Source organism: Camelus bactrianus, chromosome 8 (genome assembly GCF_048773025.1).
Source record: "Camelus bactrianus isolate YW-2024 breed Bactrian camel chromosome 8, ASM4877302v1, whole genome shotgun sequence".
Classification (NCBI taxonomy): domain Eukaryota; kingdom Metazoa; phylum Chordata; class Mammalia; order Artiodactyla; family Camelidae; genus Camelus; species Camelus bactrianus.
The window spans coordinates 63567320-63581045 of record NC_133546.1 but is presented as its reverse complement, the minus strand read 5'-3'; the positions used below and the strand labels follow the sequence as shown (position 1 = coordinate 63581045).

Sequence of the window (13726 nt, the reverse complement as noted above, 5' to 3'; positions counted from 1 at the left end):
TGGAACACACATTAGACATTAAACCCCATTTAGACCTACTGACATTAAAATTTAATTTCCTTAAATAGGAAAAAATAAAGATGACAATGTATACAAAAGTACTTTTCCCATCACTGAACAGTCACAAGAAGATGCAGTGGGAAAGGGGGAAAGGGCGCTGTCAATACAACCTGTGCAAATGGCACTCTCACTTTCAGCACCAATCACTTCCTCTTTTCTGCCTCATTTTACTAAGATTTCAGGATGGACAACACAACCGAGTAAATCTAATCTCACTTTTGGTGACGGGACCTGACTTGCACCTTCTGTGCACTTCCCCTGCTGGACTCATCTGGGTACCAAGCTGTGCACTGAGGAGATCGTTCAGCTACCTGCTCTTAGCCTCCTAGGCAGTAGGTGACAGAACCCTTCCTGCGTGCTCCCGGTGTATTTTAGATCCATCTCATCTCCCAGGATCCAATCTCTCAGCTCTGATGTCACTGATATCCTGGGAGTGGAAGGGAAAGTGCATTTTCCTATAGGCTCTGACTAGCCTCTCTGCTCCCATTTCTAGTTGTCATTGGCTCTTCTGGAAACACAGTGTATCAGGTTCTAGTCCTGGAGACACAGAGAGGCCAAACGGAGTGGGGACCCTGGGGAAGACAATGTGGCTTTGCAGCACTGGCTCTTGTCAACAGTGACTAACCACTTTGCCAGGCTCCTATCTGGAGGCTTTAAACCCCTCTCTGGGGTCTGTGGCAGGGGAAGGGGCTACCCAGAGAGAAAGAAAGGTGACTTAGAATTCTGCAAAAAGCCAGAACATTTGCTTTTGTGTGCCATCTCAACCTTAATGATAACTTCAAAGCAAATGGTTTATAACCAGCAATCTCATTTTAAAATTGACAAGGTTATTTCCCCCAAGTTGGCAATTTCTGTGGTCTGTTAAAATCCTATTGCTGAACTTTGAAAATGTGAATTAAGTTTACTGGTTTGGTAAGGGCTTGAAAGTTACTGTGACTGATTTGAAGCTGTTATGAAGACTGCCCCGGCCAGGAGAAACTAGGCAAGGTGGTATTTTTGCCCCCAAGTAACCAGCTGCGGTTTCTGTTAAGTGCACTGCCTCTGATATTTGCAGCTTCCAAAGTCCACAGTGACATCACAGTGGAACAGTGGCTCTTCGTCATTCAGGAAAGCACCAGCTGGCAGTCACTGGTATGACATGGATTCAGCAAACAAGAGTGTCACGTTTAACCAGGGTAGTCTGGAGAGAAGGGGAAAGACACAAAAGAAATGCCATTGTCCCTGGGAAAGATTGCTAAACAACCAGTCTGAATGACCGGCGGAAGGACAGGGTAACAGCTGGGCTGTGACCACCCCCTCCAGACTCTGGAGGGATGATGAGACCTAGTGTCAGACTTCCAACAACTCTGAAAGCTGATGAGGGTCCTTGAATGAGATCACTAGTTATCGTGAATCCAAGAATCCAAGCTCCTTAGTCTGCTGTCCCTGGTGTCAGGGTTGTTCATGACATTAAGAAATGAGAACCAGTTACTAACCCTATCCAGGGCTACATGGCTCGCAAGGAATTTCAGCTGAGAGACCCTGGATGCGGTGACTTCCCTGTGCTGATGTGAACCACACTCTCGTGAGCCCCTTGCCAACCTTAGGACAAAATGCATCCCTTGTGGTGACTGGGAAGGTACATCGGAAGCTGCATCTGAGTGCCTGATGCCTCTGTGGTGCTCTTCTGTACTTCCTATTACGTTCCCTTCTAAGTAAAGTCAAAGCACGGGAAACCAGCAGTGTCTGGTGAGTTTGACTGATAACCTGATCCTGAAACTCACTACTGGGGTCTGGCCACTGGCAAATGCTTTGCCTGCAAAAATAATAATTTCTATGTCTGGCTGTCATTAAGCGCACTTGCCTTGCTCCCAAGGGAAACTGGGAGTTGGCTTTTCCTATCTTTTGAGTCCTTGAAATGTTTCCTTTTGTTCTATTTATCCCATCCCAGCCATAAGCAGTTAATCCGAGGCATCCTGTGCCAATCTAGTTCACGCTATGGCCCTGTCGAACTGGGATCGCTCCCGGAGTTTTCAGATGGAAAAATGATCAGATGGTTAAAACAGAGGCATACGTAGCAGCAGCTTCAGCCCAGTGGTGGAAGTCTACAACAGTTTCTCCCAGAGTGATTCACACATTACAGAACCAACCATAAAAAGATACCATCATGGTGTCTTTCCCTATAAATTCCTTTAAAAAAAAACAGATGGGCATAGATAATACAAGGTAAGAATTACTATGTAAACCTATTACCTATAAACAAAAAGGAATGTGCTAACTGAAAGTAAGGCATGTTAAGAGCATCCAAGAAGCCACAGCAATGGCTTGTGTACAACTGTGATTTTCCTTTTTTTTGGGGGGGGGGTGTGCGGGAGGTAATTAAGTTTATATATTTATTTATTTACTTAATGGAGGTACTGGGGATTGAACTCAGGACCTCATGCATGCTAAACATGCCCTCTACCAACTGAGCTATACCCTTCCCCAACTGTGATTTTAATTTCATAAAATCCTGGGAAATAATCAACCTTCTGGGATACAAAGGTCTTCTTTTTCAATTTCATGCCTCCAAAGAGAAAGAAAACATGCACCTTAAAATTTATACAGTATTTGAACTTCATAAAAATATATCCAAATGTAAACTTTCATAAAACACTATGTTAATTTAATTTAATGTAATTAATTACCAGCTAGTAGGTCTGCCGATGCTGACGAGCTAGAAGCAGCCTGAGGTGCAGGTTGGGGTTCAGAAGCACCACTTCCAAATGCATCTACCCATTATCCATTATGCAGCGAAAAAGTAGAAGAGTGTAAACAGTAAGTACAGCAAGTCAGGTGAGGGTTTTGCAGAGAAATGCACAGACATGACACTCTGTGGGGTGAACTCATCTCTTGTGGATGTGTGAAATGACTGAGTGAACTGAACGATGCTCTGACCAGTTTATTTCCCCCCTCCAAAAAGAATTCTAGAATATTTAAGAATTAACACTTCTTTGAAAGAGTAAGAAAATTCTTTTCTTGAAATTTAAATACAGATTTATTTGAATCAGTTAAAAAAGTTTATACAACAAAATGTTCAAATAGTGTCAGTGCTGTTGAGTTCTGAATATTTTTGTGAATGTAAAGTATATTGCATTAAACACTTAAAATTCCAAATTTTAGGAGAAAAATTATCTTTACTATAAAGATATTCTAATGGATTCTATCTATGAAAATTCTCTTTTTTTTTTTTAAGAGTAAAACTTTGGGACTAAACCCTGTAATAGATCAAAACAGGATCAAATTTAAACACATTTTGCCAAAGGTAATAGAAAAGAATCCCCACACTCAGAACTCTACTCAACTTAAAAAAAAATTAACCCCCAGCTTAATTTGAGCAGCAGCAGCCTTGACTTGTACCTATATATCAAAGCTGAGTGGTTGTTTGCACTCTGAATGCCCGAGGCTGTGACATCTCTGAACCCCTGGTTCACCCATTGTGGCTCCAGCCATGATGCTTCGATGTCCAGGTGGTACCCTGTGTGGGTTTAAGTTGCTAAAGATGGTATTTTAGCCCACAGCATACACACAGATGGCTATTCATGAAGAAATCTCTTCAAACCTGTACTTTCCCCTCTAAATCTACTGCTAATAGAAGACCTTGAATGTCTCATCCAAATGAGCAGTTCAAGAGTTAACTCAGCACATCTGCCTGTCTTCAGATAACACACAGAAAAAGGCAAATGCATTTAAATCAGTGAAACCTCTGGAAGGATTTAGAAACATTAAACTCAACATAAATAAACCCTATAGAATAACGTATGACATCAAGAGCTTTCCGTTTTGACAGGCTTATTTGTTTTCAACTCTGAATTACCTATGTTTATGCTGCTTTTAAGAACTTAAAAACACTGATTTAGCCAACAGATCAGGGTCCCCTGCAGGAAGTAAAAAAAGAATAGCAAAAGGCAATTCCAACCAGTGGATTCTACATTAGGATGAACAAAAAGTAAAAACACAAGGACTTCAAATGAAAAAATGATCTGGTTTTGTCAGGACATGCACTAAAAATTATGATGAACTGAGAAGGATGAAGATGATGACAAAGAAATGGAAGATATCTTAAAAATGTAAGTTTAGATTTAAAAGATGGAAATAACTTCATATGGTCAAAAGAAAAAAATAATACAATAGAATGAAACAGAAAATCCAAAAACTATTCAGAGGGAAAAAAAAAAAAGATTCTGTGAGTGTTGAAGGAGGAGAGATACGCACCCCCAAAAAGGTCTATCACACCTGAAGAATCCACCTTTGCTGGAGAGGCAGTGGTTGCAGGAGATGGTGCTACAAATGCATCCACTACAGCAAAGCACAGAACAGGAAAAATCGCATGTCACCCACAGGATAATGGAACCACAAGCCTTGACAAACTTGAGATTCTTGAGATTCAATGTTTAACAGCAGACAATCTTAACAATTAAGGGAAAGCCAACAGATTTTAAAATACATGCTTTCCAGAAGGAAATACAATTTGACTTCTTGAGGCCAGAGGTTTTAGTGTGAAAAAGTTGTCTCCTTTCAACCAGCAGTAGATTTGAAACAGTAAGCCTCATCAGTTAGTGATGGACCAAAAATGAGATTTTTTTAAAAAAAAATGCATTCTGAGTTTAAAAGAACTCGGGAGGAACCGCACTGTTTTCGTATCCACCTCTGCACACAGAACCCCCACAAGACATCTCGGAAGACGTGACCTTGACAAAAGCACTCACCAGATAAGAGGTCAGCGGTGAGAGAGCTCTCAGGCACGGGAGAGGCCCCTTGTGGTGGAGAGGAGAAAGCATCTTCCGAAAGTGAAACAAACCAAAACCAAGCAGAGGTGAGTAGAAAGCTGAAATCAAAGTCACAAATCTAACAAAGGCATTATTATCACAGGCGAGCACAAAGAGCCCAAGGGTGAAAACATCTAGGCAAACTACAGTAAAGGAAGGGTGGCTCCAGTTTACCTGTCCCAAACAGGTCTATGCTAGGCGCAGCATCCGGCTTGGGCGCCGCGGTGACTTCGGGAGCGGCCTCAAAGAGATCTAAGACCAAGAACACACATGCCTTTACTCAGCTTGACTCGCCTGCCTGAGACGGCCTCACTTTCCAGTTCTGCGTTCGCAGTTTGGAGGATTCTGAAACTGCAAGCGGCAAATGGTTTCTGGAGAACCATTTAGTTACACAGGATCCTTGCAGTCATCCTTGGGTATGCGGGATATCGCAAGGACCAGAATTCACTCCACCAGATGGAAAGAGTTCAACAACATCAACAACAACAACAACAACAACAACAACAAGAAATTACCACCAAAGATATCTAGAGCAGGAGGAGCGGTGGTGGTGGTGGCGGCAGAGGTGGTGGCAGTGGCGGTGGCGGCGGCGGTGGTGGCAGCGGTAGTGGCAGCAGCGGCAGCTGCGACGGCAGGAGCAGGAGAAGGAGCGGTGGCGGGAATCGGAGGGGCTGTGCTAGCTGTAGGGGTAACTACAGGAACACTGGTCTCAGGTGGCTTCATTGCAAAGAGGTCCAGCTCGGGTGCAGCCTCTGCGCTACCTTCAGATGGGGCAAAGGGGTCTTTTGGAAAGGAAAGCGGAGACACACAGCATCAGTCAGGAAACAGACAAGAGAGAGGCATCATAACTATAGGTGGGAGGCACCTGACACAGCCATTCACACGCTAGCTAGGCGTTAGGCTGCTTGGACTGAACTACTATCTCAGGAGCAGTGGGCAATGACTAGGATGCTTTTCCAAAGAGAAAAGAAATTTTAGTAGGGACCATGAGTTAAGAGACTGAAACACTCCGAAGAACTGTCCGCCTGGCCTAGGGTCTGGGATCAGAGACCATTCTTCAAATCCTTACTTAATCTGGTCCATCTGGTAGCTTTGTAAATTCATTAAAACATCCCTATAGTTTTGAACTCAGTGTTGCAAAAGAGTGCCATCTAGCATTAGAGGAAAGGGGAAGAAAAAACATTAAGAGAGCATACTTGCACTGACAAAAATTGTCAATCCTGAGAAATTGTCAATTTTGATAAGTATGCCCTTCATTTTCTTAATGTTTTAAGTGCCAGCATTATTTATTTGGTTATGATGAATGATACTTTATACTTCAGAGAAAGTAAAATTCGAAACACGGCGTGGCCACGTCTAACTACGGGAGTTTCACGTGAGGACAGGACAACGACAGACGGGCTCGGGGCTTGAAACCCACCATTTCCTGAACATGCATCAAGCGCCGCTGCTACAGGGGTTGGGGGAGCTGGTGCGGCGGCCCCTTCGGATGCTGCAGGGGCCTCCCCAGGAGAAGCTGCAAAGGCATCTTGGGTGCAGGTTTTACAACAACAGAAATGAAAGGAATAAAAAGAGAAGAAAATATAGTAAAAGAACCAAGTTAAATTGCGAAGAAAGCTCCCTTATACAACATGAATTTCTGAAAATGCATTTGTGTGGCCCATGCACTGTTGGCGGTCCCCAATGACGCTTGGCGCCCCTAATGTTGGCTACATGCAAGTCGTACAGTGTTGCTCCTGCGGAGGCCCATTGCCATCTAAAAGGTAACAAGATTCTCATTGTATAAGGGCTCTGAGAAGCATGTTTCATGTATCATTAGAAATTAATGGATGTGAAAATTAAAACACAAAAATAATTTTATTATGTAACTTAAGACATTAATCTTTAATGTCCAGATAACATTTAGACACTGTGTTACTATGATGTCTCTGACTAGTGGTTTCTAGAAAACATGATCAACGCCAATCAAATTAAATATACGGCGATAATGCAAACAATTCTAGCATAAATGCTCTTTCACAGTCTACTACAGGCAAAATTACACTGGTAACATGAGAAGTATATTAAATATTCATAAAAGTTAAGTGTTCCTTATCCTTGAAAAACATTTTCGGACACAACCAAGGATTTGCTTGTTTTAAAGAAAGAAAATTAGGAGATGACACCATAATACCTTTATGTCAACTTAAATTTATTGTTTTTTTCAAATACTGTATTGCTCCAGTTATGTGGAAAATGATGTATTTTCAACAGATTAAAAGTATAGTTGCATGTTTTTAAGACTACAGGTGTATAACTATTTACAGTAGATTATAATAACATATAGTAAGATCCATTAATATACAGGCAGCCCCAGTTTATAAATGTCCAATCTATAAATAGCCGATGTGTACAAATAATTTCTAACGTTTCTGCCAGCATACCAGATTAATTATGGTAAAAATTGCTGGAGTTTTCAAAGAGACTCTTTAGCTCCAAAGTACAAAAGGAATGAAGCCATTCTAAGTATGACCTGCTTACAAGAAACCCCTGGAAAGTAGGGACCAACACCCACTCAGAACCTGCCACTTACCTGCAAGACTTCCCATCTGCAATATCTACCAGTGTTCCTTAGAACACTCTTCCTCTAGCCATTAAAAAGAATTTGCCAAACATGCTTGGGTAATGTGACACAGTCTATCGCATTTCTCGGAGGTTTACATGGTATATTAGGCTGCAGGAAGTCCTACGGTCAAGACACTTGTTTCTCAGTTTAACCAAGCATGTTCCAAACTGATCTGAGTATGAGATACACTATGGTAACAACGTCCTGAAGACCAGCATTAACAATCATGAAATATGAGAGAATCACTTGGGCTAAAAAGTCCTTTACAAAAACAGAGATGTCCCTAGAAGGTACAATGGGTCATTCAGTTATTCATATGTTACAGACTGACTTGACTGGACTGCTTCCCTTAGCTACACTGAGGGAATTTATGTTCTGAGTAGGGTTCCATCAGGGGAGAGGTCAAATAATAATAATGAAATAGGAAAAACATAGGGGACAGAGACCTACCTCCCCAGATGCCACGTTAAGGATACTATCCCAGAGAACCTGGAGCAACATGAAAGCACTAAGCACAAGAAAAGTCTAAGAGGAGGCTGGGAGGGCTGAAAATATTTTGCCACAAGTCAGGTCTGTTTTCTTTTTATTCCTATAAAATCTGGAAATGAGGCTCAGAATATTGGAAATTGTAGGAACAGTAACAGCCATCACTATTTAGTATTAAGATGCCAGTCACTGTGCAAGTATTTTATTTGTATTATTAAATTTCATTCCTACAACTCTTGTGAGGTAGGTTTCATCATCTTCACTTTGTAGGTAAGAGAATGGAAACTTGCCAGGTCTGAGGACTTGACCAAAGCCCAGCAAACGATGGAGATTCAGGATTTGGCTGTAAGTCATTCGACTCAGGTTTGTGTGTCTAACCACTCTGCTGTTATGAACTGAGCCACATACTATGCTGCTGCCTCCTTGTAGGGTGGAATAAGTACCAGTCATGTCAGTGCTAGAGTTCAAACGAATATTCATGGGCTCGCCTCTTTAATGACCACTTCTGGGTAAGTCAGTGAAACCTGTATTTGTAGTTCTATCCTCAGGAGAGGTGGTATTTTTCTCTCCCTCCTGTCAGCAAGTCATCTCCTTTGAATACGTCTCTTGTTCCTCAAAACTAAACATTACTAACTTAACTCATCTACTCCTGCTAAAACCTCTCAAACACAGGGGCACCCACTGCTCCAGCCATTGCCTGTTAAAGTCTTCCCAGCCCAGGAGATGAAGACCTGAATGAGAGAGACTGTGGATGGTCCCAGCCCCAGCCGCTGTCTGCCTGCAGCCACGAAAGGGACCCCCAGAGAGAACTGTCCAGCTGAGCCCAGAGGGCCCCCGCACTGTGAGAGATATTAACAATTCTGATGTCGTTAAAAACAAAACAACAAAAGTTCTTAGCTACCCAGCCTTCTCTCGTTATTGATGCAGTATTATCATCCCAGTATTGAAAACTAAAGCTATCTCCAACCTAGTTCTCTTCCCCGTGTTACTCATCTGAAGTTCATGTCCACATTCTGCCGAAGACCAACCAGTGCTATCTCCTGGAAATGCCTGTTCCTGCGCTTCTGCAGTTACGGACTCAGTCCAGGGCCTCCCCAGTAAAGCAGTCTCTCTCTGACACTGCGGGGGACTAGCCTTCTCTCCCTTCCGGCAAGCCTAGAAGGATTTTCTAACCTTTTATCATGTGACTATCTTTGTAAAAAGGTCCTTTTGCTGTTGTCTCCCCCAGCCTGCACTGCTCTCCCTGCCTCCTCCAGGCACGTAAGCCATCTTTAAATCACATACTGGGCACAAAGGTTTCAATCATTCTCAACAGCCCAAGAGTCACCATTCCAAGCTCATCTTCTTCCCCAAAGGTTCTAGATGATAAGACACTTACATGAAATCTAGTTCTAAGTGCTTGTATTTAAGTATTGGTTTCAGGGAAGGTTGATTGATTTAGTTTGTTAACTTGTGCAAATGAAGTCAAGCTTACGAGGCAAGTTCTCTGGTTTTCCAGCCACTTGGTTCTGTGCTCACAACCTCCCGTCCTCATCGCATGGACTGCTGATTGAAAAATCAGCACGGCTGATTGAAAGGGTACGCTGGTGAATGTGCAGAGGAATTAGCAGCAACTCAGCATTATACTGCTTAGAAAAATACAGTGCTGTTACAAACTAATGTGCTGTTGTCAGCAAAGTTTACCTAAATGAAAAATAATGCCTTTAAGGATTTTGTGTTTTATCTTTATGGATATCTGTTAAGTTTTACTGAACTTTTTAAGCACAACTAGCCTTGCAGTCCTGTTCTACATGACCACAAAAGGCAGATTTTATTTCCTAGAAGTTCCCTTTCAAAAATAAAGCATTTAGTAAATAAAATGCTTCTTAAAAAATACCTTTAAATGACTTATACTGAAATGACTACATTATGTGGGTATTGATAGGAATATTTTAAAGTAACAGATATTTCCTCTTTTTCAAATTTGGAATGAAAGTATGAGATGAAACTATATAGAAAATTTTAATGTTTTAATATTTCATATTCATGAAATTAAACAGCCATTTTTCAGAAATTAAAATTCATTAACCTTATTTCTAAAGCAATATACTTAATACTGCTGTGCTAGCTACATAAAACCTCAAAAGGGCATATTTTAAAGTCATATAAACAAAATAACTGGTGCTCTTAGTATTCAAAAGTTCTACCACTTGCCTATTGTAGAGATACAAAAAAATTTTTAAATAGCCACACAACATGGCCAAAGAAATTTTAGTTTAAGTTTTTATTTAAAATCCTACCTCTAAATGATTCCTTATAAATCCATAAAGAGCATGGAAGAAATTAGGGAATATCACTGAAAACTACAAAACCAACAGTGACACATAGATTTCTGAACATAAAGGCTAGACATTTTAAAGCTGTTAGAGGCCAGGAGATAGTTGACAAAGCTACACAGATTAATAAAAATAATGATGAGATTTGGGGATGTTCTCATCTTTACTCAGCCTCCAGCCAGATGACTGGAAAGGATGTTGGTGAAATGAAAGGAGAGCCCCCATTCTTTGGCATGAAGTTATATGATTTTCTGCAGCCCTGATCTTTTAAATTTGTATTTCAGAGTAGAAAGAATGACATCATGAAAGTATTTCCAAACGTATGGATTCTTCTGCTTGATGAATGTGGTCAAAGCAGTAACACAAAATAGCATAATGGCACAAAGAATATTTCAGAGAAATATCTTAGGCCCATGAGAAAAGCAAGATGGAACTGGTTAATTTCACAGGGGGGATTAATTCTTAATATGGACTGAAAAACAAAAATCTAAATAGCTAAAGATATAGAAATGTTTAAATAAAAAAATCTGTATTTTTCTTTAATTTTTCTGGTGACATAAACCTATAAGAAACCATCCACCCACAAGACCAATGACGGGGGAGGGAGGAGGGGGTGAAGAAGGTGATTTTATAAATTTAAGCTAAAACTAATTTTTGGTCTCAAAAGTTATAGAGGCAAAGCTGGAAAACTGACTTTATCTAGTGGATGACTCTTTATAATAAATTATTCAAGAGTCTGCAGAGCCCTTCCAACACATTTTTTAAAAACAGATTTTTTTCCTGTAATAGAATGGCAGTGCCTCAAGGCAGCAGCAAAGTCCCTGCGTGAAGCAGAGGTAACCATGCTGTGTCTAGCTGAGTATTCCTTGAATCAGACAACACGGGCAAGCCTCAAGGACTGGGGCATGGCTTGGAGCACAGTGGCACATGACAGTGTGTGTACGTGTATGTTCCCAGGGAAATACACTAACTCCACCAAAGCCTGCCAAATCTCTCCTGCCCCTGCCTCGCCCTTCATCTGCTTCCTCCAATTTCTTTACCATATTCTCAAAGTGCCCTGGGAAAGATGTTATACTGTCATGAAGAAACACAAAACTATGATGACTATAACACTATTTGATGTATGCATTTGATATGAGCACTTCTCCAGGTCTGGACATTAGCACCACTCAGACGGGAAGATGTAAATAAACTCGTTTCAGATGGTTCATCAGGTCCACAAATATATTGGCAAAGTTTAGGGTATTTGACTCAGGCTCAAAGCTGTAAGTCAACTCTGTGTCAGAATATATATTTGGATGGAAAAAATCTTTATTTTTAGACCATTATTTCAGAGACTGATCTAAACCTGTTTTCAATCAGCATTGCAAGTGCTGACTCAAATAACTTCTCAAGGTTCCAAAGCCAAAGATGATCCCAGTTTTTGCTCGGACAGAATAAGCTTAAAGTTACAAAAACGTGCATAGCCCTAAACTCTCTTCAGAGACCTCTATATATGAACTACCTTTAACTAATTTTTTTATCCTAAATCTTAAGAAATAACTTAGGCCAAGATTTCCCCTTCAATATTCCCCAAATATTTTTTCCTCTCAGCTAGTTCGAACTGGGGAAAAAAAAATCCAAAAAGCCAATTCTACAGATGATAGAAGGATCTGGTACCACTCTTAAATAGACATTGCAGGGCTGGAGCACACATGTGACAAGAGTTCTAGTAGCAACTTAAATCCTAACTTTGCAAAAGACAGAAAATCAAAGAGGTCCAAAAGCATTGCGACCTCTACTGTGAAATCACTAAAATTAAATGAATATGAAATGAAGTTGACAAACTGAGCGAAGATAAATACATCAGAATAAACATTTAAAAAGTACCTAAACATGCTGACATGCTGTTATATAATGTAAAACATTTTGAATGCCCTAACTCTAGGGTAACTTTCGCAATCCTGGGAGGAGCATGAAAGAACAGTGATGTGGCTAACTAACCTCCAAAGAGATCCACTTCGGCAGTGACGGCAGTGACAGTGGTAGTAGTGGAGGCAGAAGCCGCAGCAGTCACGATTTCAGCAGCTGTAGTAGGAGGAGTGGGCTCTGGTGCAAAGGGATCTGAAATCTGTGCTTCAGAGGGAGCGGAGGACAGCGCAGCCAGAGAGTCTACGTTGCACCATAGACAGAGAATAAATGGAGGAGAAGGAAAGGAAAGGACAAAAGATATACGAGGCTCCAGACAATCAATGAAAGGACAGTTATTATGATATGGAAATCTCTCAAAACAGAGGTTTAAAAATAAAGCTTTACTCACCCTCTCCCAAAAGGTCTGTCGACATCCACATGTCAGCATAGGAAGAGATAAGAGATAAAGCTGAAACATCCAACCCACCAATGTCCGAGCAGGGGGAGGCACTAAGTGAAGGAACTTGAGCTTTATGTACCTTTCTGGACCATGTGCAATTAAAAAATAAATGTATTACCTATTATAATCATGGAATTTTGAGCTGGAAGGGACCTGAGGGATCCTCTTGCTCAAATTTCCAATTTCACAGATGGAAAAACAGAACAAGCGAGGTCAGGAGACTTACCTTAAGTTAGGTCTAAACAACCTTAACAAATTCGATTTATTTCTTATCAGATTTACCATTTCATCTGCTTTGGTTGACTTCATTTTATTGTAACTGTCAATTCTGAAGAAACTGTAGTTAACTGACCATTATTCATCATCTTTATTTGATATGCCACTTCAGTGCAGAATTCCAGAGCATGGATAGAGGCTTTATAATAGCTGTAGTTTGACTGTAGAATATACTATACTGAACACAAGTTTAGGGGTTAGAGGAAAGAAACTCTAACCTAAACTGTTTTCTTCCTCATAAGTTTTCCATTACCAGATGTTTTTCATTATGAGAGAATTATTTTTATTGAGAATTATTTTTAAGAAGAATGTGAGATTATGTAGCATCAAAACTTTTCAGCCTTCCTGAGGTCAGCATTCCATTCGGTTCAGGTTAGGGTTAGGGTTAGGGTTAGGGTTAGGGTTAGGGTTTAGACTTTCTTAGTGTTCAACAATGGGATTACAGTAGGCATCCTAAAAGCCTAGGAGGAGCTATTCCTAACCATAGTAAGACTTTAGGTTAAACATTTAGAGTGTCCAATGGCATTCTTCTACTCTCATTCATATGACACATCTCAGGCATCACATTCAAATTCATGAATGTTACCGGAAATCTACCTTACTTGTGAAGAAACTGTCAAAACTCATTAGGGAGCTATTTTTTTTTCAGAGCCTTAGAAGCAATATGAGAACTCAGTAAACCAAAAGTTCTAGAAGACATTTAAAAGATTGAGAAACATAAATTTGACATTAAACATAGGTACTTCAGATATAAAGACACAAAGACTGAAAGTGAGGGGATAGAAAAAGGTATTCTATGTAAATGGAAATGAAAAGCCAGGGTAGCAATAGTTGTGTAAGACAAAAT

General features: G+C 40.6%; 1 protein-coding gene across 8 annotated transcripts in view; it reads right to left on the bottom strand.

Moving 5' to 3' along the window:
* SNAP91 (synaptosome associated protein 91) overlaps positions 1 to 13726 on the bottom strand; it is a 128257-nt gene that overhangs the window by 30770 nt on the left and 83761 nt on the right. For 3 of the 8 annotated variants that reach the window (XM_074368670.1, XM_074368669.1, XM_074368671.1), the window contains exons 14-20: positions 12237 to 12404; positions 6268 to 6375; positions 5363 to 5629; positions 5022 to 5099; positions 4788 to 4859; positions 4294 to 4377; positions 2727 to 2810 (exon numbers count right to left, since the gene is read on the bottom strand). The exons of 1 other annotated variant lie outside the window; for it this stretch is intronic. In XM_074368670.1, coding sequence (XP_074224771.1) covers positions 2727 to 2810; positions 4294 to 4377; positions 4788 to 4859; positions 5022 to 5099; positions 5363 to 5629; positions 6268 to 6375; positions 12237 to 12404 — 861 coding nt within the window. The remainder of the gene's footprint in view (positions 1 to 2726; positions 2811 to 4293; positions 4378 to 4787; positions 4860 to 5021; positions 5100 to 5362; positions 5630 to 6267; positions 6376 to 12236; positions 12405 to 13726) is intronic. 4 more of the 8 variants (XM_074368675.1, XM_074368672.1, XM_074368673.1 and 1 more) reach the window with 4 other exon arrangements.